The 22,059-nt window shown below is 58.2% G+C and overlaps 8 protein-coding genes across 8 annotated transcripts; 5 read left to right on the top strand and 3 right to left on the bottom strand.

Annotated features, from left to right (window-relative positions):
• Positions 1-950: 950 nt before the first annotated feature.
• Positions 951-1,928, bottom strand: HRG_01012 (mitochondrial chaperone BCS1; the record flags this gene model as incomplete). Its single annotated transcript, XM_044859483.1, has 1 exon — positions 951-1,928. One exon carries the CDS (start codon positions 1,926-1,928, stop codon positions 951-953), a length of 978 nt encoding a protein of 325 aa, XP_044725883.1.
• Positions 1,929-3,304: 1,376 nt separating this feature from the next.
• On the bottom strand, positions 3,305-4,705 carry HRG_01011 (ATPase family associated with various cellular activities (AAA) domain-containing protein; the record flags this gene model as incomplete). Its single annotated transcript, XM_044859482.1, has 2 exons — positions 3,305-3,950; positions 4,011-4,705. 2 exons carry the CDS (start codon positions 4,703-4,705, stop codon positions 3,305-3,307), a joined length of 1,341 nt encoding a protein of 446 aa, XP_044725882.1.
• A 4,303-nt stretch (positions 4,706-9,008) lies between these two features.
• On the top strand, positions 9,009-10,283 carry HRG_01010 (fructose-bisphosphate aldolase class-II domain-containing protein; the record flags this gene model as incomplete). The annotated part of the gene is made up of 4 exons (XM_044859481.1): positions 9,009-9,116; positions 9,174-9,284; positions 9,340-10,113; positions 10,194-10,283. 4 exons carry the CDS (start codon positions 9,009-9,011, stop codon positions 10,281-10,283), a joined length of 1,083 nt encoding a protein of 360 aa, XP_044725881.1.
• A 632-nt stretch (positions 10,284-10,915) lies between these two features.
• Positions 10,916-12,259, bottom strand: HRG_01009 (oxysterol-binding protein; the record flags this gene model as incomplete). Its single annotated transcript, XM_044859480.1, has 2 exons — positions 10,916-12,103; positions 12,194-12,259. The coding sequence occupies 2 exons, from the start codon at positions 12,257-12,259 to the stop codon at positions 10,916-10,918; spliced, it is 1,254 nt and encodes a 417-aa protein (XP_044725880.1).
• Positions 12,260-13,340: 1,081 nt separating this feature from the next.
• HRG_01008 (caffeine-induced death protein 2 domain-containing protein) lies at positions 13,341-13,992 on the top strand (the record flags this gene model as incomplete). Its single annotated transcript, XM_044859479.1, has 2 exons — positions 13,341-13,407; positions 13,460-13,992. 2 exons carry the CDS (start codon positions 13,341-13,343, stop codon positions 13,990-13,992), a joined length of 600 nt encoding a protein of 199 aa, XP_044725879.1.
• A 721-nt stretch (positions 13,993-14,713) lies between these two features.
• On the top strand, positions 14,714-17,292 carry HRG_01007 (NMDA receptor-regulated protein 1 domain-containing protein; the record flags this gene model as incomplete). Its single annotated transcript, XM_044859478.1, has 3 exons — positions 14,714-15,617; positions 15,670-16,779; positions 16,850-17,292. The coding sequence occupies 3 exons, from the start codon at positions 14,714-14,716 to the stop codon at positions 17,290-17,292; spliced, it is 2,457 nt and encodes an 818-aa protein (XP_044725878.1).
• Positions 17,293-18,243: 951 nt separating this feature from the next.
• HRG_01006 (diacylglycerol kinase catalytic domain-containing protein) lies at positions 18,244-20,055 on the top strand (the record flags this gene model as incomplete). The annotated part of the gene is made up of 5 exons (XM_044859477.1): positions 18,244-18,349; positions 18,438-18,542; positions 18,614-19,510; positions 19,556-19,620; positions 19,687-20,055. The coding sequence occupies 5 exons, from the start codon at positions 18,244-18,246 to the stop codon at positions 20,053-20,055; spliced, it is 1,542 nt and encodes a 513-aa protein (XP_044725877.1).
• Positions 20,056-20,614: 559 nt separating this feature from the next.
• HRG_01005 (putative sac3 ganp nin1 mts3 eif-3 p25 protein) lies at positions 20,615-21,618 on the top strand (the record flags this gene model as incomplete). Its single annotated transcript, XM_044859476.1, has 2 exons — positions 20,615-20,721; positions 20,811-21,618. 2 exons carry the CDS (start codon positions 20,615-20,617, stop codon positions 21,616-21,618), a joined length of 915 nt encoding a protein of 304 aa, XP_044725876.1.
• Positions 21,619-22,059: the final 441 nt, after the last annotated feature.

Below are 22,059 nucleotides of genomic sequence, written 5' to 3'. Positions count from 1 at the left end.
ACAAGCTCCGCCTGTGATGCAATGCCCTAACTGCCGCGACTGGTAGCTATGATATCAGCTCATTCTAGAGCCACGTTGTCGAGGGCCAAGGCGAGTCATGGGGCGGACACGAGACGTCGAGATTTCCGCAGTCTCGCAGGGCCATGCCGTAAGCGAGAGCTCAGACTCGCGCTCGGCCTCTTCCATTGCTGTGTATAAAGGGGGGGAGAGTCGGCTGCCTTATCAACAACCTGCCAACAATTCATCCATCAACTCGAGAAACAATCTGCCAATATGCACCTCTCCCAGCAAACTTTCATGGCCGTGGCTGTCGCCTGGATGGCTTTGGTTGCCCCAATTTCAGGTACTGCATATCGACCCCGACTGATTGATGGGCTGCGCTGATGGATCCAAACTGCTCAGCTTGCCGGTCTTCGTATGATTGTCCCAAGGGCAAAGTCTGTGACCAGTCTAGGGGCTCTCCGACCTTCGGGAAGTGTATCTAGATCCGCCTAGGCCCATGTGGCCAACCTGGACGCCATGAATCTGGGAACTGAGAATCTGGCTGGTCTTGAGGAGAAGACGGGTGGCATGAGGGGAGATTTGGTATGACTTTTTTTTCAAATGCTCAATGTTAAGCCCGATCCTTTGATGCGAATGCAAAGACTGCTCTGTTCAAAGGAAACGGTCCACCAAATGATGCAAGTAGGTTTGTGTTAGTGCAGTTTGTTTTTCACTGCCATGTCCATGGCCATGACGAGTCGGTAGGGGGCTAGAATGGGAAGAAGATGAAATATCGTGTTACGTCCGCATCATGTCGTTCGAACGAGAGCCTCCCATTGCCGTTGTTGACGGGCGACAGGGGACGAACGCTCTTGACCATGGAAATGAAACCAGGCCCGCCTTGAAATCAGAGTCAACAAAGAGAGCCATGACCAGCAGCATCGGGTCCCTCAGCTAGTCTTCCCAAATCACACCTCGACACCCCCGAGCACTCGCTCAAAGACGTGGAAATTGCCCTCGCCCCCTGTGTCGTAGACGGCGAACCAGACCTCGTCCCACCAGCCGCCCTGGAACTCGGCCTCGCGGAAAACCTCTAGCCAGCACGTGGCAACCTCGCCGGCCGGGTTCTTGAACGCGCCGCACCCCAGCGCCCCCAGCACCAGCAGCCCGTGGTGCCGCCGCGCCGCCATCCGCAGACACAGTCTCATCTTGTCCTTGGTGAGGCTCCTCGACGCTGTGTCCGCGTACACAAGCCTCTCCGATGCCCCGTCCCGGCTCCGGCGCGTCTCTGGATTCCGCAGCGCCGCCACGCTCAGGACGCTCACCACGGGAAGGTCCTGTGGGCTCACACCCGGGACGAGCAGCCGGTGGCCGGTTGCCATGTCGCCGCGGATGACGACGACGTCGCGCGTGTAGACGCCTGTGCGCTGCTTGAAGGGGTAGTACCGACGGTGCAGCGACAGCGACAGCGAGCTGCGGTAGCAGAGGGCCTCTTCCTGCGCGCGCGCGCCCTTGAGCCAGCCGCCGCCGGGGTTCACGTGGCTGGCCATGTTCAGGACGGCGACGCGGCCAGCAGCCGACAGCTCGATAGCTGCGTTGAGCGTGTCGCTGTTTACCACTCGGATGGCCGTCGGAGTCCGCTTGGGGCACTCGGAGGCGTCGAGCGGCGCCAAGGTGTCCAATGAAAGCGCTTCAGAGTGTGCGGGCTGGAGATTTGGAAGCTGCTCGAGGATGCCTGGAAGGACAGTGCTGGTCTCTCTGGCCGTGGCGGCGAGCTCTTGGTTCCGACGCGTGTTGTCCGCATGCCGATGCGAAGACCCGGGCGTGATCCGGGTATCATTCATGATTTCTAGTCCAGTGAGCTCGCGATTGTGTTTGCTGGCGCGAGTCAGGTTGCAGTATCTTGCGACTAAAGTTGAAAATGTTGAAGTTGGATATTTGGGCATTGCGGCCAAAGGAGGGCCGAGGACCCGACAGCTATCCAAAAGATGGCCGCATTTTACGCCAATCACCCCGGCCTCGAATGGCGACAACAGAGCGTCAAATGCCTCCTACGCGTGTCTGTAGAAGCCGAAACCCGGGCATTCTCGAGTGTTGCAAGTGTAGAGGGAGGCTTTGAGAGCGTTTTACCGTCCAGTGACTCCAGTCCACTGTGAACTTATAACCGTCAGTACGTCCAGTCACGTGAGTATCGGCAGCTGCCAGGCAATCTCCATCGTCAACCGACGTACAGTACATCGCATGAGTATGCCTCTCTCGTAGGGTTCCCCCTGTCGTGCGCCAAAAAACGTCACAGCAAGTAAACTTCAAGCCTCAGAGAAAGACAAGAAAAGCACTGGGCACCTGATGGTCGGTAGGTCACTCAAAAAGGTACCCTGTCCCTGTACACCCAAGTGGTCAAGACCCTCGCTTGCCTTCCCAATTGTTCGAGTCCCGACTCCCACGGGGAGTTACGCCTCAAGTCTCCTTTTCAACTCCCTTACGGACCTTCCCGGTCCAGCAACTCCATCGCAACCAGAGCGCCTCCTGGCCCCAGCACCTCCTGGCCCCAGCACCTCCTGGGAAGCGAAAACGTCCCTGGGGAGCGAAAATGTCATCCTCTAGAGACGGATTTGATTCTGTCAGACAGAGCAGACAAGGGAATTTGCTACAATCCGCACCAGTATCGCGTCTGTTGGAGTGTTTCACTTCTGCCTGGTCAAGAGGTATTGCCAGTTTGATCGCGACTGGTCAAGCTCCTCTATCCTCACTCCCGCCCTTCAGATTCATCACGCCGCCTGGTCCTCTCCTCGCTGAGCATGGGGAAGGCGACGGGGAGCCAACGCCATATTCGCCACTGCCAGGCCCAGAGGGAACCCATAGAAGAGATATCAGAAGTCGCGAGCACGTACGACTCCCGGCACAATCTCAATGCTTGTTTCTCGATGGATGTCAGGCGATAGCGTTCCTTTCAGCAATCACCATCCACACAAACTCGAAACCATGGTGAGGCTCAGGTCGGGAGGCACCAGTAGAAATACCCGTGAGTAGACGAATCACCTGTTGACTGTTCGGTATTCCAAAACATGAGTATGCTTTATCGTTGACACCTGTGTGCTTCGCTCGATGCATGCCAAACCAAGTCGAGGGAATCCTGTCCGGCAATTGGTTCGAATCGAGATATGCATTTCCTTCCGCGGGTGAAGCCGTCCGCGATGCGTGGCAAGAGCTTGAGAGGGAGCGCCAAGGGCGAGAGGTAGAGGCAGTCGTATGTCGGCGGCCAAAACAAGGGTATATTTGAGCGTTAAAAGCACAGTGTACGTAAACGTTGGGAACCAATTCATCACCTGGGTGTCTTTGTCGTCTCATCTTGGTTCCGAGCCTCGGCGTCAAATTTCCTTGGAATCAACCCTTCAGCCATGTCAATGGCTCCCTGCATGTCGTCCTTGTTGAACAGGAAAAGCCCCTGGATCGCCGCAGTGCTGGTATGTCGATTGGAGGGCTTGCGTCCGCTGTACTCGCCAAACAGGCCCAGATCATCGAGCCGTCGCAGGAAGCGCTCCCTTCCATGCCCGTTTTCGTCCACCTCACTGTAGAAGCGATCCCACATGCGCGCTGCCTGGAATCTCGTTGCATCGCCGATCCGAAGCATCATGTCGACTCGGCCGGGCCGTATCAGCGCCGGATCTAGGCGATCGACGTGGTTGGTGGTCAAAAAGGCGATGCGCTCCTCGCCGGCGGCGACGCCGTCCAGAGCGTTGAGGAGGCCCGAGAACGTGACGCTGGCGCCGGAATAGCCGTCGGCATCACGCTGGCGGCGATTGACAAAGGCCGCATCCGCATCTTCGAGCAGCAACAAGCTTCTCTTGGGCAGTTTTGTCAGGAGGTAGGCCAGCTTGTCGTCCGTCATGCCCATTTCGCTGAGGTTGATCATGGCCACGCTGAAATCCAGCTCTCCAGCCAGCGCCTGGATGAAGGAACTCTTTCCACTTCCCGGGGGTCCAAACAGCAGATAGCCCCTTCGATACGGAATGCCCCGGTCGACGTACCATTGCTGTTTGGATAAAAAATCCTTGACGTCGCCAACGATGCTCTCCTTGACGCCCTCGTCTAAGATGACGGAGCCGAGTGGTCGCTTCTTTCTCGGGTCGCCAAGGGGTGCCCATTCCATGCCACGGGCAGAGTAGACGACTGTCTTGCCTTGGTGTGCCTTGGCAGCCAGCCGGTGCGCCTCTCCGAAGATGGCTTCAAAGGCATGGCGATGAGCCCACAGCGTGGTCAGCTGCACGATTTCGTGCGGCTCTCCCGTGTTCATGTTGGCCGTGCTGTGCTTTTCCCTGTTGACGGCAATGTAGGCGTTGCCGAACTTGACAATGTGGCGCCCATAGCCGGGCTGGAGGAAGAAGTGCGCCCTGGTCGGCCCTTGCACGCCCGACCCCCGCGAGCTCGTCGTGGTTGTGACGGAGAGATTGTGGATGCGGGTGAGTCGGGAGGCGATGAGGCCCGGCGTGTCGCGCGGCTGCGAAAGCCATGTTAGGATCCAAGGATACGCGGCATCTTGCTTGCTGATCTCGACATTGACCAGGAGGCGGCGGCGAGCAGCTCCGAGGGCGACAATGGCGCCTTTGCGGGCGAATGCGGCGGCGGCACCGAGGGAGGCGAGGCCGATGCCTCCGGCGAAAAGAGGATTGTCAAAGAGGGCGTCGAGGCTGAAGAGGGAGCTTGGAGGAGAGGGGGTCGACATTCCGAATCTCGTGGGACATTTGAGCGAGAGCTGTCGCAAGGCTTGTTTCGCCGTTTTGCCGGCCCAGACTGGGAGCCAATAGAGGCGCGGACCCCCGCGCCTTTAAAGTCGGCGCGGACGTCCGCGCCTGTTATGTAAGCCTGGCAGGCCATTTGGGCCGCCGCCAACTGCGCTCGCAGTCGGCCTCACCGATACAGCATGCTTGCTGCATACATATAGCTTCAATTAATTGCAAAGGAGGATATCCCTTAGGGTTCGAACCCATAGCCTTCCTATTTGGTAGATTGACGTGACGCAAAGGGCGCCGCTGTTGCGTGGCAAGGAGGGTGCGCGGAAGTTCACCGCCTTAAAATTGGCCAGCTACAGTGCTACACGCCGGTGCATGTCGGTGATCTCACGATCTGCCTCACATTTTCGCATCGCCGGCATCATCACCACTTATATATGTGAATAAAATGCCTGCTGTTCCTCTGAGTCTCTCTCGCAGTCAGCCCATATACCTGCAGTACCTCTTTCTCGTGAGAAAGGCTGCACCTGAATTTCCTCGGCCACCCGGGCATCTAATCGCTCTTCTTCTGCCTTATCCCAATCAAGGTATGCCATCATCTCTACCTTGGTCCATTGCCTCGAGCCGCAGCTCCTTGACATTTGCTTCCAGTCGAGGCACCAGTCATATTCAGTCTTGCTGTAGCGCAATGGCAAGCCCATTGCCTTTCGGTATGCCTGGTTGGTCTTGAGACTGCCGCGAGGCTGTGCTCTATACCAAGAGTCTCTTTCCTGACATACCTCTGATAGATGGCTCGTGGGTCATCATATAATAGATTCTCTGTAGTCTCTGTAGTCTCTGCAATTGCTGTAGAGACTGTAGAGACCGTAGTGACTGCAACTGTCATTTTCTCCATGACTGCTGCAGTCTGCGCAGTCTCTGGAACTGCTACCGTCTGTACAGTCTGTGCAGTCTGTGCAGTCCCTGCAATTGCTGCAGTCTCTGCAGTCTGTGCCGCCCGTGCCTCTGCCCGCTGCAGTATGTCGCTATAGCGTAAAGGACAATTGCGAGATGTCATGATGTGCCCTTGCTGGTGGCATTTGCTGCATGTAGGCGGCGCCTTTGGCCGTAGATCTGACTCTATGGCTTCAAATGCACTTGGCTCGCGCTGTGTGGATGACTGTGATATCCTTGATGCGGCGACAAGTTGGTCTAGTCGCCGACGAGGCTCTATGAGGACCTGACCAATCTCTTTGTTATCCCGTCGAAGGCGCCAATGTGTATGAAAATGTTGTAGCCGGAGGGGCAGATCTTCCACTATGAGAGACTGTAATGCGTGCGCACAAGGGAGACCGCGAGACTTGGTGAAGCTGCCTGTGCAAGATGGGGTGTTTTTCTCGTTGAGGCGCTTGTGTTGCTTTGCAACCTGTCGCAAGGCTTCGTGTGATACCCAGCCACGTACCGTGCTATATACGGTTCCAGAGAGCTCAATTGGCATCCGTATATGCTGCCTGGCTTGGTTGGCTTGTAGCTCGGCCAGTTGGTTGAGGAGAGCTTGCTTGATTGCCCTCGTTGCCTCGAAGAGGTCTAATGTTGACTTCTTAAGGTGACTCTTCAATAATGCGTGGATGCCTTCCACCCGGGAAGTAGCCACATTGCCGAAGTGAGCATATTGATCGACCCAGGCCTTGACGAGCTTTTCCTTATACGGGTCCAACCAGGTTTCCGTATGTAGCTAACCTCCTTGACGTATCGTGGCACAAAGCGCTTCTCGAGCTCTTCAACTTGTTGATCAAATGTCTCCTCATCTTTCGAGCCCACGATTGAGTGCCAATACCCAAAGAACTCAGCCCACCTCTCATCACTATTAGAGTCCTCATCGTCACGGTCGAAAGCTGGTTTGCAATAGCTAAGCACCGCCTTATTCGCATGCCAGATGCAAAGCAGAGACTTGGACGCAGGAAAGCACCGGAAATTGCGTTTATGCAGGCGAGGCAGCGATCTGTCAGGATAACCGATGGCTGGCGAATGTCATATAACTCGTATATCGATTGGAGTTGGTCCAGTGCCCAGATATAGTCATTTTCGTCTTCACCACTGAGGAAGGCAAAGGCAATACAGAATGACCGCTGACAGGCATCAACGCCGATCATATCGAGCAGTGGCATCTTATATTTGTTCGTCTTGTATGTGCAGTCTAGCAGTAGTAATTCTGGGTATGCGTTGAGGTATCCTAGAGACGCTGGGTGTGCGAATAAGACTGCTGTGACTCGGCCATCATGATCAAGCTGTATGCGGCTCTGGAACCCCTCGTTGTCAAGCTCATTGGCAAGGGCATGCATTGTGCTCTGGCCAGCAAGGAGCTCTCGTCTGCGCTGTGCGATACAGTTATATATGTCTTGCTGTGTCGCTCCTTGGGCAGTCTGAGAGCTCTGGCGCATATATGTCCGGATATCCTTTGGTGCTATGCCAGCGCTTGAGAGGTTCCCAATAGCTGACTGGTCAGTTGAGGAGAGGGCACGATGAGCTGGATGTGCTGTAATATGCAGACTGGGCTCATGGTTGTGGACCGACTTCTCCTCGCCTGGGCGATGCCTGACATACCAGTACGACTTATCAAGGCTCTCTTTCGCATTGATGGAAAACTGGCATCCAGTGATACGGGAGCTTGTAGACCGTTGCCGATCAGCTGGCTTCTGGTCCTTGCTTGTATGAGCCCCAAGTCTACCTCCACGATCGCAGGCAAATATGACTGTGCGTCTTCCGGACCGCGGGTCTCTCGTGGACTTGCCTGTGGTGAAGGCATAGCCTCTGGAGCCGCCCACGCATTAATTGAGGCAAGAAGAGACTCTCGCGAGTCGAACTGGCCCTCAGGAGGAAGGCAATCGTCAGGGAATTCAGTAAGCCCCATATTGGAATTATCTTGAAGAGCTAGCTGTAGTGCACGACAGTGAGCAGCTCTTTATACACAAAGGAAAGGAAACTCCTGCTTTGTGGACGTGGTGCAGAACCCTTGTAACCGAGGCCGCCTGCGAGGTTTAATGCAGCCTGCGTTTGAGCTTTGGCCTCAATGGGGTCCAAGCACCACGCATGCAGGCGCTCGACCTTAATATGCGGATTATAGCATCGCTTCCGCGGACAACTACTCTGAGCGCAGATGGTATGCTATATGAGGCTGGCTCTCTGTGCGACAGTTTGCCACATGCAATAGAAAAGGAGAGTACAGGTCAGGGGGCGGCCCGACTATCTTCCGCCTGGGCTTACATAACAGGCGCGGACGTCCGCGCCGACTTTAAAGGCGCGGGGGTCCGCGCCTCTATTGGCTCCCCCCAGACTGAGTCGATGACTAAGCAGTCCGACAACATCCACTCAGTCTTTCAGCGTCCGGCCGGTCAGAGCTGCGGTCAGAGCTGCCCTCCTGCAGCTTGAACCGGCAACAGACGTGAGGGTAGCCCCGATTCCTCGACTGAGCAATCGGCGCTCGGTTGAGGGTCAGGGGAGGTGAAAGATCCCATGTCCATGCAGGTCCCCCGGCGCCGTCACTGCTTCTCGTGATTTCTGGGCCATCTGGAGTAGGTAGATAGACCAGCAGCACAAGCGAGGCATGAAGCAAGAGTTAGGGTAATGTCACAAGTCGTGCAAAAAGTGACGTGTGGCAACGAGCGCATACTCATCACATGGCATGGCTGCCGTTCCGCATCTTTCCGTCGGTTACGAAAACGACGAGGCTTGGCCCCGCTTCCTCTCTGCTGCCTTCATCTCTCTTCATTGAATCCCCATTTCCCCCCTCCACTGTCGTCCTCCAACTCACGACAGCGTTGCGCATCCAACGGGTAAGTTTTGTTGAGCCCTCGCCCCCCTCTGCCTTTGCCCGCTCCCTACAAGCTCTGCCCCGCTTCGCTTCCGGCGCCGCTGCAGTTGGAAGAGGGTGGGAAAGGCAAGCCGAACGGATCGGATGGAACAGCAGCATGTGTGGCGGAGAAACAAGCCAGTGGCCGTTGCCGTGCTTGTCCCAGACACATCGTCATCGGACCCGTATCCAATTGCAGACAGGGCATTAACCCCTCGACAAAGCTCAGCACAGCAACAACCAAGGCTGAAACCCCTCCCCGTGCTGAGTCGTTGCCCGATAACGATAAGCCAACTGCCCCGCGCCTGCGTACTGGCCGACTCTCGGCCTCTCCACAGACGTTTTCCCCCCTCCTCCTCTGCAATCAAACTGCACTTCCCTCCGCCATCCCCCCCAAGTCGAGGCATTGAGACTTACAAGACACCAACAAGTCCAGACCTGCAAGCGCACCCCCTCGATCCGCAATCATGGGCCTCACAGACGTTCTGAGCCGCAAGTCCGGCGTCATTGTCGGTGACGACGTTCTCCGGCTATTCGAGTACGCCCGCGAGAAGCAGTTTGCCGTCCCTGCCATCGTGCGTACCCGAGTCCAACCCAACAGCCACGACTCGGCAAGCTAACGCATGCTCCAGAACGTCACCTCTTCGTCCACCGTCGTCGCCTCGCTCGAGGCTGCTCGCGATGCCAAGGCTCCCATCATCCTCCAAATGTCCCAGGGCGGCGCCGCCTACTTTGCCGGCAAGGTACGAGTCTCCACCGGCTGTTTGCTCCAACCGCTGCTTACAGTGAGCATTGCAGGGCGTCAGCAACACCGACCAGGCCGCCTCCGTCGCCGGCGCCGTGGCTGGTGCCCACTACATCCGCTCCATCGCCCCTGCCTACGGTGTGCCCGTCATCCTTCACACGGACCACTGCGCCAAGAAGCTTCTCCCCTGGCTCGACGGTATGCTCGACGCCGACGAGGCCTACTTCAAGGCCAACGGCGAGCCCCTCTACAGTTCCCATATGATTGACCTGTCCGAGGAGCCCGTCGACTGGAACATCCAGACCACCGCAAAGTACCTCAAGCGCGCCGCCCCCATGAAGCAGTGGCTCGAGATGGAGATCGGTATCACCGGCGGCGAGGAGGATGGTGTCAACAACGAGGACGTCGACAACAACTCGCTCTACACCCAGCCCGAGGACATCCTCAACATCTATAACACCTTGTCTCCCATCTCGCCCTACTTCTCTATTGCCGCCGGCTTCGGCAACGTCCACGGCGTCTACAAGCCCGGCAACGTCCGCCTCCACCCCGAGCTGCTCGGCAAGCATCAAGCCCACGTCAAGTCGGCCATTGGCGCCAAGAACGACAAGCCCGTCTTCTTCGTCTTCCACGGCGGCTCCGGCTCCTCCAAGCAGGAGTACCTCGACGCCATCGGGCACGGCGTGGTCAAGGTTAACATGGACACTGATATGCAGTTCGCCTACATGAGCGGTATCCGCGACTACATGCTCAACAAGAAGGACTACCTCATGAAGTCTGTGGGCAACCCCGATGGCGATGACAAGCCAAACAAGAAGTTCTTCGACGTAAGTGGCCTGCAACTCTAGGCGCAGATCGAGGGGCCCCGCCGGGAAACGGGCAAAAGAAGCTGACCTTGAACCAATAGCCGCGTGTCTGGGTCCGCGAGGGCGAAAAGACAATGTCCGCCCGCGTCACCGAGGCTCTCAAGGACTTCAACTGCTCGGGCCACGTTTAACTTGGGGGCATCAGCCTAAATCAAGCGCCGTACGGACGTGGTCAACGGGGAGAAGCTGGGCAACGGCAATTCCCCACCGCTGGCTTTCGTCCTGGCGCAAGACTGTTTAGATTGTTATCAATACGTACATCAAGGTCAGTCAGGAGTCCGCTACCTCTCGCAAGTTGGGTAGCTCCGGGGGGGGTGGGGGGGGTTCAAAAGTCGAATGAGCCGTGTGAACCAAGAATCACAATTAGATGCCAAGTCATGGTCCACCTGCTTCCACGCAAAGCTCCCTCACCGTGACACGAACAATCGTGGCCATGTAACGCGTGCTCTCTTGTTCTCGACGTGATCCCGCAGCACGCGCCGCATCAAGCTCCTTCTACGAAACGGGCGTTTATCATTGAATGTCACGCGCATGAAGGCGAACAGCCGTCCTATCGTCATATATCGAAATCAAGCATGACCCATGGCCTCGTCTTCCCAGCAACGTTTGTCGCCGTCGGCTACAGTACATTACATCTCCCCGTGACGATAGGGCTGCTAAGCTGAATCGTCAGTCCGCCATGTCCGAGGCCGGTTCCGCGCGCCGGTTTCCCCAACTCCCGTCCGATTCCTTTGACAACGTATTTCCCTCTCGACCCTGCAGCTTATTGGCCCAAGACCTCCTTCTCGATCTTCTTGACATCGCCGTCGCTCAGCTGCTCGGCCGAGGCTTTGGACGCCTTGTCGGTGTCGAACCTCCACAGGCCGCCCGTCTTGTCCTGCTCGCCGTCCAGCGGCACGACGGCAGCCTTGCCCAGCTCTTGGAGCGTCTTGTCCGCGCCTTGGACGGCCGTGAAGAACCGCCGCTCCCAGGAGCGGTTCTCGGAGCGCTCCTTGATGCGCATGTTGCGCTGCGCCTGCTCAATCTTGCCCTTTTCCACAGAGACGGCGTCCATGTCGCCCTTTTGGATGGCCTCGGCAACCTTGGCCCAGGCGCGGCGGGACTCGAGGGGGTGTTGCTTATCGAGCGGGGCGACCTTGAGCTCCGTCTGCGGGGTCCCTGCGGCGTCGTAGGCTGCGACCATGGTCGACTTGGAGTTCTTCTTGGCGGGGCCTTGGTAGATCTCAAACTCCTTGGTCCACTGGCCGGTGACGTTGTACAAGACGTCCTTTTCCTTGTCCGTGGGGTGGACGACGGCGGTGACGCTATTCTTCTTGCCCGACAGCCAGCCCCTGCCGCTGTAGTCAATCTTGGCTGTGTATCCGCTCGAGCTGACGATGGTGCTCGTGCCGTCCAGCTCGACAAAAGGGGTGCCGAAGATGAGGCCCTCGATGTGCAGCGAGGGGAGGGTGATGATGTAGCGCTCAGTCTCCTTGCTGTTGCCGGAACCGACGGGGATGGTGAGGACGGCGTGGCCGATCTGCTTGACAATTATGGTGCTCTTGAAGGTGGCCTTTTGGGCGTTGTAACCCTCGAGCTGGACGCCAGTCTTGTTGTTGCGGATGCAGTAGGCCGTGGCCGGCGGGTGGTGGCTGACTTGCTCCGAGACGAGCGACGTCTCGCCGGCCTCGTCGGTCCAGGAGCCGAGGAACAGCTCGCCGAGGAAGGGGTTCAAGGGCTTCTTCTCGTTGCCAAACTGCTCGCTGCGGCTGGCGTACTGGTGCTTGAGCGTCGACAGGAACCACTTGAGGACTAGCATGGCGCGCTTGGCGGGGTCCGACTCGGCGGCGGGGGCGGCGAAGATGGGCGGGTGCGTGGCCCAGTAGGAGGAGAACTCGGTGAGGGACTGCGAGGAGAGGATAAAGGGCGGCGCGGTGAGGGAGGAGAGGTCGCCATTGAACGATGCAATGGACTGCGAGGAGCGAAGCCATCGTCAGCAAATGCGCGTCCCTTGTTTTTCCAGGCGGCTTCACCGCGCTCTGCTCGCCAGCACGCCAGTTACCTTTAGAAAAGCAGACCAGCTGCCGCTCGTGGCCTGGGCAGGCGCCGGGGTTCCAGACGACGACATCTTTTTCGGAGGCGGTGGGCTGCTTTGTTTGCGAACCAAGGATGACGGCACGGGGGACGGGCAGGCGTGGAACCAGTATGTGTACCCTGCTGCACGTATGTCTGTTGTGTCAAGACGGAGGGGCCTCTGCTCGGGGCGCGAGGAGCGGAAATGAAAAGGAGGACGGGGAAGAGGCTTGGGCAATATAGTAAGGACGGTAGAGTATAACGCCAGCAACTCGCGCCCCAGGCTTGGATGGATTTTGCGACGCAAGATACTGGTAGGGGAGGGCGGGGCGGGATGGAATGGATGGAGGTGCGGGTACAGTGTCGTCGCCCTGGAGATTTGCGCTGCGAGGCGCCCCCTTGGGAAGTGGTCTCGAGGCCGAAGTGGAGGCGGGGGGGACCCATGCGCAGAACTCGCTTTCAAGCAGTCCTTTATGCAAATATATTTACAACGAGATGTGTAAAAGCATTCGGATTTCTGACTGAAGCTCTTCAAGCCGGCTAGCCATTCCTTAGTACTTTCTTCTGACCTGACCTTTCTTTGCTGACATCTTCCCCTTGCAACCCCAGTTTGAGGGAAGGACCACTGCCGTCATCAAGCCGCTGGCGGGGTCGCGCCGCCCCGCCATCTCACCTCTCTAGTGCTGGCATGTATCTGTACAGCGGCTGGCTTGTTTGCGTGAAAAATATACAAGTCAAGGCGCCTGCACCTATCATTTCCCGCGGTATCTAAGTTAAATGCTTTAGTTTACCAGGTATCTACCTAGGTAGGTACCTACCTAAGGTAGTACCTAAGGTTTCATCGGGACCTCGACCATGATACCTAGCTCTCATCTTTGCGGATCTTTGTTCCTCCGCTCGCCACATCAAGTGCGTCCGTGATTGACGGATGCACATGACGCTTCTGACAATTAACCAGGTAAGTTAGCATTGTCGAGTTCGCCCTTAGACAAGAACTCGACTTTGCCCCGTTCACCGACTCTCCCACCCCCGAGAAAGACGTCCGCCTGTTCACACTGGCTCGCCTCCTCTGGAAGTCAGAGGCGACGGCGACGGATGCTTCCAGCAGCAGTGGTCCGCCGCCTCGGCCGCAGACAATGACCCAGCCTGTCAACCACCCGAGCTTGTCGCCGCAATTCTGCTTCTCATCCGGGACCCTTCGCGGTAAGTCATGCTCTTTTTCTATACCCAGACTCACCGCCTGACTGAATCGCAGAATTTCTACGGCTGTCGAGGTCATCCGTCGACGACTCCATCACCCAGAACCTCAATGCACTCGTGATGCCTGCAGAAGGGGGCTTCGATCCGCAGTCAACGTCTCGGCGGGCGTGGGCACCACCATCCCGCCAAATCAGCCCGGGGGCATGCCAGTCATTCAAAGACACAGTTCTGTTCCCAGCGTGGCAGGCCCGGACTGAAGTGCTCGACTACTGCGGACTCGTCGCCACCAGCCCCGACCTGGACGACCCAGAGGCCATGATTCGAGAAGTCGAAAATCAGCGAGACCGTGAGCGGGTAGTCAACGAGCGTCTAGATCCGTACTCCGGCAGGTTCTTCCCACGAGAAGCCCGCACCCAGACACTGGCTACGCTTATCCGCCAGGAATGCGGCGTCGAGAGCGTCGTACGGAGTCGGACCTGGGATGTAGTTCAACAGCGCTGCGCGGCGCCACCAGAGAGTTGGGAAGATGCCGTCGGGCGATGGCGCGATACGCAAGCTTCGTCCACGAGGCCTAGTCCCGGGCAATAACCGTTTCGACTTGGAAGCTCGATCATGGCCGCATGAGTCGATGCGGGAGGGGGAGGAGTCGAGCTTCATGATAAAAAGACACGGACTGTAACATTAGCTGTACAACATCACGTCGCCAATGCGTTAATCTCAAATCTTTAGTCTTTTCTCAACTCGCGTCGTCGGCAGAAAGTCTTTCATCCTTAGTTGCCGCAATGCATAGCGCAGGAGCTCGGCCATTTACTTTCCTGCGATTCCTGCGATGGCCTCCAGGCGAGCAGCAGCCTTGAAGCTGGTGCCGGTGCTACAGTACCTAAACACCCCTCGGAACCAGAGCAGAAGCGGGGGCGGGAGGTGGAAGAATTCAAGCTCCGATTCTCCGCCTGTACGCACCCCGGCCCGAAACTTCGACGCCTAGTGCCTTTCCGTACCGAAAGCTCCCATTGAATTTTATTGCGGCCTGGTGACGACAGCTGTCCGAACGCACCGTGCTGAGCTGTTTCCGCGGACAAAGGGGGATTTTACGAGACTAAACCCGATGCTCGTGTGAAGTGCGCCCTCAGTCTCCTCTGCAAGTCACAGGCGCCGGTTCTTGATTGTTTCCCAGAGACGCAGCAGGAAAAAAAATAAACACGCCAAACCCGCAAGCGCCCGATCTCGAAGCTGTGTCTGGCGCTCCCTCGCTCCTTCAACCAGCCTTTCACGCGCGTCTCTTCGCAAGCTCGCCCGACAATTCGTCAAGATGCCGCAGCCGTTGGCGCCCAAGGAAGCGGCGCATTTCCGGGCTGTTATTCGCAGCTACGAAGACAAGCAGTACAAACGCGGCCTCAAGACGGCCGACCTTATCCTGAAAAAGCACCCCAAGCATGGAGACACAATGGCCATGAAGGCCCTGATTCTCAACAGTCAGGGAAAGACGGACGAAGCCTTTGGGCTTGCCAAGGAGGCCCTGACGGTCGACATGAAGTCGCACATCTGCTGGCATGTCTACGGGCTGCTATACAGGGCCAACAAGAACTACGAGGAAGCCATCAAGGCCTACAAATTCGCGCTCAAGCTGGAACCCGAGTCCCCGCAGATTCAACGGGACCTCGCCATCCTCCAGGTTCAGATGCGTGACTACCAAGGCTACGTCCAGAGTCGCACTGCCATGCTCCAGGCACGCCCGCAATTGCGTCAGAGCTGGACGGCCCTCGCCATCTCGCATCATCTCGCCGGAAACCTGACCGAGGCGGAAAACGTCCTCACCACATACGAAGGAACATTGAAGACGACTCCCTCCCGACACGACATCGAGCACTCCGAGGCCATCATGTACAAGAACTCCCTGATGGCGGAGCAGGGCGACTACCAGCGGGCTCTGGATCATTTGAGCGGTGCCGCCAAGCAAAACCTGGATCGTCTGGCTATCATGGAAGCGCGGGCAGAGTATCTCAGCAAACTGGGGCGGAAGGAAGATGCAGCCAAAGCATACAGGGCGCTCCTTGACCGCAATTCGGAGCACCCTGCCTACTATGAGAAGCTTCTGGCCGAGCTCGACATAGCCCAGGACGATTTGAAGGCGCGGAAGGCCATATACGACGAGTACGTGCAAAAGTCGCCCCGCAGCGACGCTGCCAAGCGCCTCCCTCTCGACTTTCTCCAAGGTAAGCGACAAGTCTAAGTTTCGTCCGAACGAGGGCTGAGTTCTGGCCGCAGGCAACGATTTCAAGCAGGCCGCCAAGGAGTACCTGAACCTGATGCTGAACAAGGGCGTGCCGTCCACCTTTGCCAACCTCAAGCATCTCTACTCCAACCCTGACAAGAAGGACGCCCTGAGAGGGCTAGCCGAGGAGTATCTGCAATCACAGTCCACAGACTCGTCCAGCAAGGACAAGGGCGAGGCCGCTGCTCTGTACTATCTTGCGCAACACCACAACTACCACCTAAGTCGAGATCTGGACAAGGCAATGGAGTACGTCGACAGAGCCATCAAAAAAGATGCCAACAGCGTCGACTTCCACATGACCAAGGCCAGGGTACTGAAGCACAGTGGCAATCTTCAAAGGGCTTCCGAGATGATGGACCACGCTCGCATGTTGGACCTCAAGGACAGATACATCAACAGCAAAGCTGCCAAGTACCAGCTGCGCAACAACGAGAACGACAAGGCCCTGAAGACGGTTGGCATGTTCACGCGGGCGGACACCGTGGGCGGACCACTCGCGGACCTCCTGGACATGCAGTGCGTCTGGTATCTGACGGAAGACGGCGAGGCATACGCCAGACAAGGCAACATCGGCCTGGCCCTTAAGCGGTTCCAGGCCGTTGCCAACATATTCGAGGTCTGGCAGGAGGACCAGTTCGACTTCCACAGCTTCTCCCTAAGGAAGGGTCAGGTCCGGGCCTACATTGGCATGATGCGATGGGAGGATCACGTCCGGGACCACCCTTTCTACTCGAGAGCGGCCCTCGATGCCATTGCCATTTACATCAAGATGGCAGACAAGCCCTCAGCCAACGGGGTCAACGGCAACGAGGACGTAGACTGCGAGGACGCACTGGCCAAGAAGAAGGCGGCCAAGAAGGCCAAGAAGGAGCAGCAGCGTCTGGAGCGAGAGGCAGCGGAGAAGCAAGCGAAGCAGGATCCGAACAAGGCCAGCCAAGGCGGCGAGACGAAGAAGAAGGACGACGATCCGTTGGGCCTAAATCTGGCGGCGACGACAGATCCGCTGGGCGAGGCGATGAAGCTACTAGGCCCTCTGCTGCAAGCGTGCCCGGAAAGCATGGAAGCGCAGACGATGGGATTCGAGGTCTTTATGCGGCGCAGTAAGTTGCGGACTTGGGGATTGTCCCTACCAAGGCACAAGCCAGGCTAACAATGGTTGCGCGTCCGCAGAAAAATATGTGCTGGCTTTGCGCTGCCTCAACGCTGCCGTCGCGCTCGATGCTGACTTCCCCAAGGTGGTGGAGCAAGTCGTCACCTTCCAGACAATGCTCGACTCGGCGTCCGACCTGGCACCAAAAGTGGCCGAGGTTCTAAAGGGCGAGTTCAAGGCCATGGGCGGGGCCAAGAATTCGCGCGGGTACGTGGAGGATTTCCAGGGAAGGCACAAGGGCAGCCCGCGGCACGCCTTCTCGGCCATTGCCGCCAAGAGACGCATGGGCGAGGACAAGGCCAAGTGCGACAAGGAAGCTGTGGGCTTGCTGGAGATGACAGGCATCACGGTTGACGATGCTCTGTCGATGTTGGAGACTCTTCAAAGTTGGAGGAGCTCAGAAGCGCAAGCTTTCAAGAAGGCGGCACGGGCAAAGTGGCCAGAGGTTACGAGGCTGGGTTGAAGACGAGGCGAAGGAGGGTTTGGCATAGACGAGACGATGACTACTACCAGCGTTTTGGCGACGCGTGGGCTTGGGGAACAGAATAGGCGAAGGGGAGGGGTGAAGGATGTGTATCGTATACCTATGCAGGCAGGGGAGTACACAGAGCTGTGCAGGAGGCCTTGTCGTCGTCGTCTTGCTGTTTCTATCGTGAGTGAGCGTGGACTTTTCCAGGAACATGGACCAGAGGTCGACGGGGCCAACATGTCGAAAGGGGGAATTGGAAGCCGTGGTCAACGGAGCCGGGGCTGATGGGTATGTACAGTAGCTTGCATGCGCACCAGATGGAGATTCTGGCGCAACAAGTACGTACCTGCGTGCAATAGGTGTGCATGCATGACGAAATCGATGCAACGGCAACGTTAAGCTGCGTCGAAGAGCTGGAGTCTGCTGGGCGCCTCGGCTGGCCCCGTGTAACCAAGCTAAGGTAGTACAGGGGCGCCGCCCGACGGGCTACCTACAAGGCACGGGCACTAACAAAATCATATCGGGCAAGTAGGTACAGTTAATTAGTCGAGTCCCGCCTTGATTTTTCCCCCAAGGCGATGTGGATCGGGACCTAAAATTCGGCGCACCTTCTCCTTCCCTCCCTTGCTACTAGCCACCTTCTGGGCAAAAGGGACGCGGTACGGAGGGTGACCTGTTTTTCGCAAAGTTACTTCGTGTCGGCAGCGTGTGCATTCTCGTAGCCTTCATTCGCTCCAGCCAGCATCGCTTTTCGTTGGACTTTTTTTCTTTTTCTCTCTGGCAGCATCTCGCGCGTGCCGTGCACGGCCCGTGTCCTGTTCCACCTGCTCGTCGGCCTCCTCTTCGCTCGTTATTTGCCTCTGCTGCCGGTTCGAGTGGGCTCGGAATACACGTGGCCCTTGCGGCAAAGGCGCTTGCTCGCGACACGGCCGCAAGCGGGCTGCCATGGACAACAGTGACTCCCCGGTGGACAAGGCCGACGCCGGCTCCAGCCTGGCCCTGGCGGGCGACAAGTCGCTGACCATGGACGAGAGACATCTGATTCTTCAAGGTACGTTGCCGTGCGCGTGACTCCGGATGGGCGCTTCGCTCTTGCACGGCTGTAATGCCGAGCTTGGACAAGGGCACCGTGCCAGCAGACGCAGAGAGCTCTGTGCTCATGCCGGACGTCGTCTATCCAGACCCGGCCTTCAAAAAGTCAAGGCGCTCCTGTTGGGCCTCTGTCAGCGCCACCACGCCTCCGGGTCAGTGGCCCCCAGCCGGCTAGCGGCACCGCCATCGTGCCAGCTTCACCCGTACTTACTCGTCCTCGCAGGTGCCTCTGGCCGGCGGTTGATTCCCTTGTACAACGTCCTGTGGGCCGAGTTGGCCGGAACAAAGGTGGTCATCACCTACGCCGCTCAGCCCTCCAAGACGTCCATCACGCCCGAGTCCTGGACAGGCGAGGTCCATGCTTCGGACGACTACCCCGAGGACTCGCATCCGGAATCCTTCATGGCCGACCTTGTCTCGCGCGCCTATGGCGAGGCGAGGCCGCAAAGGCGCGCATACGTGCTCATCAACCCCAGTTCCGGCCCCGGCGGTGCCCTGCGCAAGTGGGAGCAGGACGTGCTGCCGCTCTTGGAGGCGGCCAGAATGCAGATGGATGTCGTGATGCTTACCCGCGGCGGAGAGGCGGCTGAGCTGGCCGAGAAGGTCGACATTGACAAGTACGACACCATCATGGCTTGCTCGGGCGATGGCACGCCGCACGAGGTCTTCAACGGCCTGGCCAGGCGGGCCGATGCCAGGAGGGCTCTGTCCAAGATTGCGGTAAGCCATATTCCGTGCGGCTCGGGCAACGCCATGTCCTGCAACCTCTACGGCTCTCACCGGCCCGTTTTCGCTGCGTTGGCCATCATCAAGGGCGTCGTGACGCCCCTCGACCTCGTTTCCATCACCCAGGGCGATCGTCGCTTCGTCTCGTTCCTTTCCCAGGCGATTGGCATCATCGCCGAAAGCGACCTCGCCACCGAGCACCTCCGGTGGATGGGCAGTGCAAGGTTCAACCTGGGCGTCTTTACGCGCGTCTTCCGGCGCAAATGCTATCCGTGCGACTTGGCCATCAAGGTCGAGGTTGGAGAGAAGGACGGCAAGGACGGCGTCCGGGCTCACTACAAACGCCACGCTAGCGACGCGAGCCTTGAGAAAGCCCCCGCGCCGAGTGACGACGGTGACGGCGACGGCCTGCCGCCCCTGAAATACGGCACGGTCCAAGACGAGCTACCCGGCGAATGGGAGCTGGCCTCGCATGACAAGATTGGCACCTTCTACTGCGGCAATGTGAGACTGTTCATGTCGTGCGTTTCTGGTTTTGATCTCCCTGGCTGACGGCAGTGCGGCCTGCAGATGGCTTACATGGCGCCCGACATCAATTTTTTTTCGGCTGCCATCGCCTCGGATGGTTGCATGGACATGGTGTCCATCGATGGCGACCTGTGGCCCCTGACGGCGCTCAAGACGCTCATGTCTGTCGAGACGGGCAAGTTCTTCGACAGCCCGCACGTGTCGTACAAGAAGGTGTCGGCATACCGCATCATCCCCCGCGAGCAAGAGGAGGGCTACATCAGCATTGACGGAGAACGAGTGCCGTTTGCACCGTTTCAGGCCGAGGTGCACCGGGCGCTCGGGAGAGTCATCTCCAAGCGGGGGTGCTTTGAGGCGGACGGACCGGCCAATTGGGACTCGGTCTCTGTGGCGGAGAGGCTGCATGCCTGACGGCACGTGGAAGGTGTCAGCACTGCAGGATATAGTGGTGGGCTGCTTGGGCGGCGAGACGGCCGGTTGACGTGTGGATTAGACGGGGGGGAGTCGGGATTGATACCCTGGAGCGAAGGGCTCCGCGCCGCACGGATAAGCGGCATATAAACCTGGACTACAGCGTTGTACAGTAAAACGGTGGCATTCATGGCCAAAGCGAGAGACAATGTGCTGAACTCGACATGGATACTCGGAACTAAGTTTACTTTGTAGCTTCTTAACAAGCGAGGAACACTCAATGCCGGCGCCGGCAGTCGTGCACAAGGACCCCCCCACCCCACCCCACCTTCTCCCCGCCACGGAGAGCTGCGCCGCTGATTAGATATTGGATGCGGCAACCACCTCTGCTCAGACATCATCACCATTTCCCACTCCCAGTCATCTCTCGCCGAGCCGGACGCACCGAAAAAGAACGGCCCCCGTTCCAGCACATCTCCCGACCGTGCCAAGCACTGCCTGCGCCCTCCATCTCGCACCACCCGTCGTCACCTGCAGAGTCATGCTCGAGTAGCCCGTGATGCCAAACAGAGGCGACAGGGCCCCGTCGGGCCCATGGGGCAGGCTCAAGCCCGTCGAGCAAGATGTCCTGGAAAGCATGGGCTTGCCCTCCAAGGGAGACAGCCGGTGAGAGTACCCTTCCGTCGGCGGGACACGCCGCCATGCAATGTCATGCTTGACGGTGGCCGCATCTGCTGACGCTGGAGAGGCCCCAGCCTGCTCGATCTCAAGACGCAGGAAAGGTACTACACAAAGATTGTCGAGCGCTACATGACCTTTTGCTCCGATGCCGGCCGCCGCGATGAGTTGCTGCGCCGCTTCTCCTCCCTTGAAATTGCCAGCGATTCAGGGCCCCCTTCCTCGTCAGCACCGCCGCCGGCTGAGCACTTGGCCAGCCCGTCTGTCGAGGCTCTCCAGAGCCCGGCAAACTCCAAGGCGCTCTCGGACGTCATAGCGGCACTTCGCAAGCTTAGGGAGGGTGTCGTGGCATCGAAGCGGGCCGACGACTTCGCCGTCCAGGCCTATCTCTTTTGCATCCGCCTGTCCGTCCTAGTCAAGCAGCCCGAGTCATACCACCCAGCCATCCTCCATCTGCTGCAGACGATACACCCGCGCCAGCCGCTAACCTCGGTCGAGTTCCAGGAGGTGGTTGGCTATCTTGTCCTCGACACGGCCTGCCGGCGGCGTCAGCTCGCCGAGGCCTTTGTGCTGCGGCGACAATACGGCCTCCGGGATGCCAAGGTCGGCGCCGTTCTGGCAGCGCTTGTTCATGACAACTGTGTTGCCTTTGGCCGTGTGAAGAGGGCCGTCGACGGCCACAAGGCCCGCATTATGGAATGGGCCGAGGCGGACCTGAGGATACACGCGCTCAAGTGCATCGGCAAGACATACATGGAGGTCGAGGTCGACTTCCTGGAGCGCATGACCGGGTCGACGTGGGACGAGCTCAAGAAGAACGATGGCGTTGGCTGGGAGCTCGACCGCGCAAGAGTCACCATCCGCAAGCCCAAGGATCGTCGTTGAGCGAGGTCGAAAATGAGCGCGCCAGCCAAAGAGCTGGACAAGATCAGGGCGAGGCTTCTCGCCGGTGGACCGGTGGACTGTCGTGAGCTGAAGAGGAGAAAGAGGAGACGGGGAGAAATCAGTCACGCCAGGTGGCAGATGCCGTTTTCCGCCCATTGGAGGCGCCTGTACAATCGTCGGAGAACTTGGCGGTCTTTCCCAAGGTTCTGCACTGCCAATGAAGCGGCGACTGGCGACCCCGACACCGGCAGCGAAAGGGTTTGGCGCTTTCTCTTCTCTCTCTTCCTCCTTTACCTCTCTCTCTTCTTACTCCACCTCTTTTGGTTCGTTCTCCTCTTGCTCTTTGCTTGACATAGCAAGCTGACTCGTAGGGAGGCGTGACGTTCGGCAGACACTCGTTACACATTTACAAGGGAGAAAAAAACCATAAACTGTTGAATT

The sequence above is a fragment of the Hirsutella rhossiliensis genome (genome assembly GCF_020360975.1).
Source record: "Hirsutella rhossiliensis strain HR02 chromosome Unknown scaffold00001, whole genome shotgun sequence".
Lineage (NCBI taxonomy): Eukaryota > Fungi > Ascomycota > Sordariomycetes > Hypocreales > Ophiocordycipitaceae > Hirsutella > Hirsutella rhossiliensis.
This window is presented reverse-complemented; position numbering and strand designations above follow the sequence as displayed.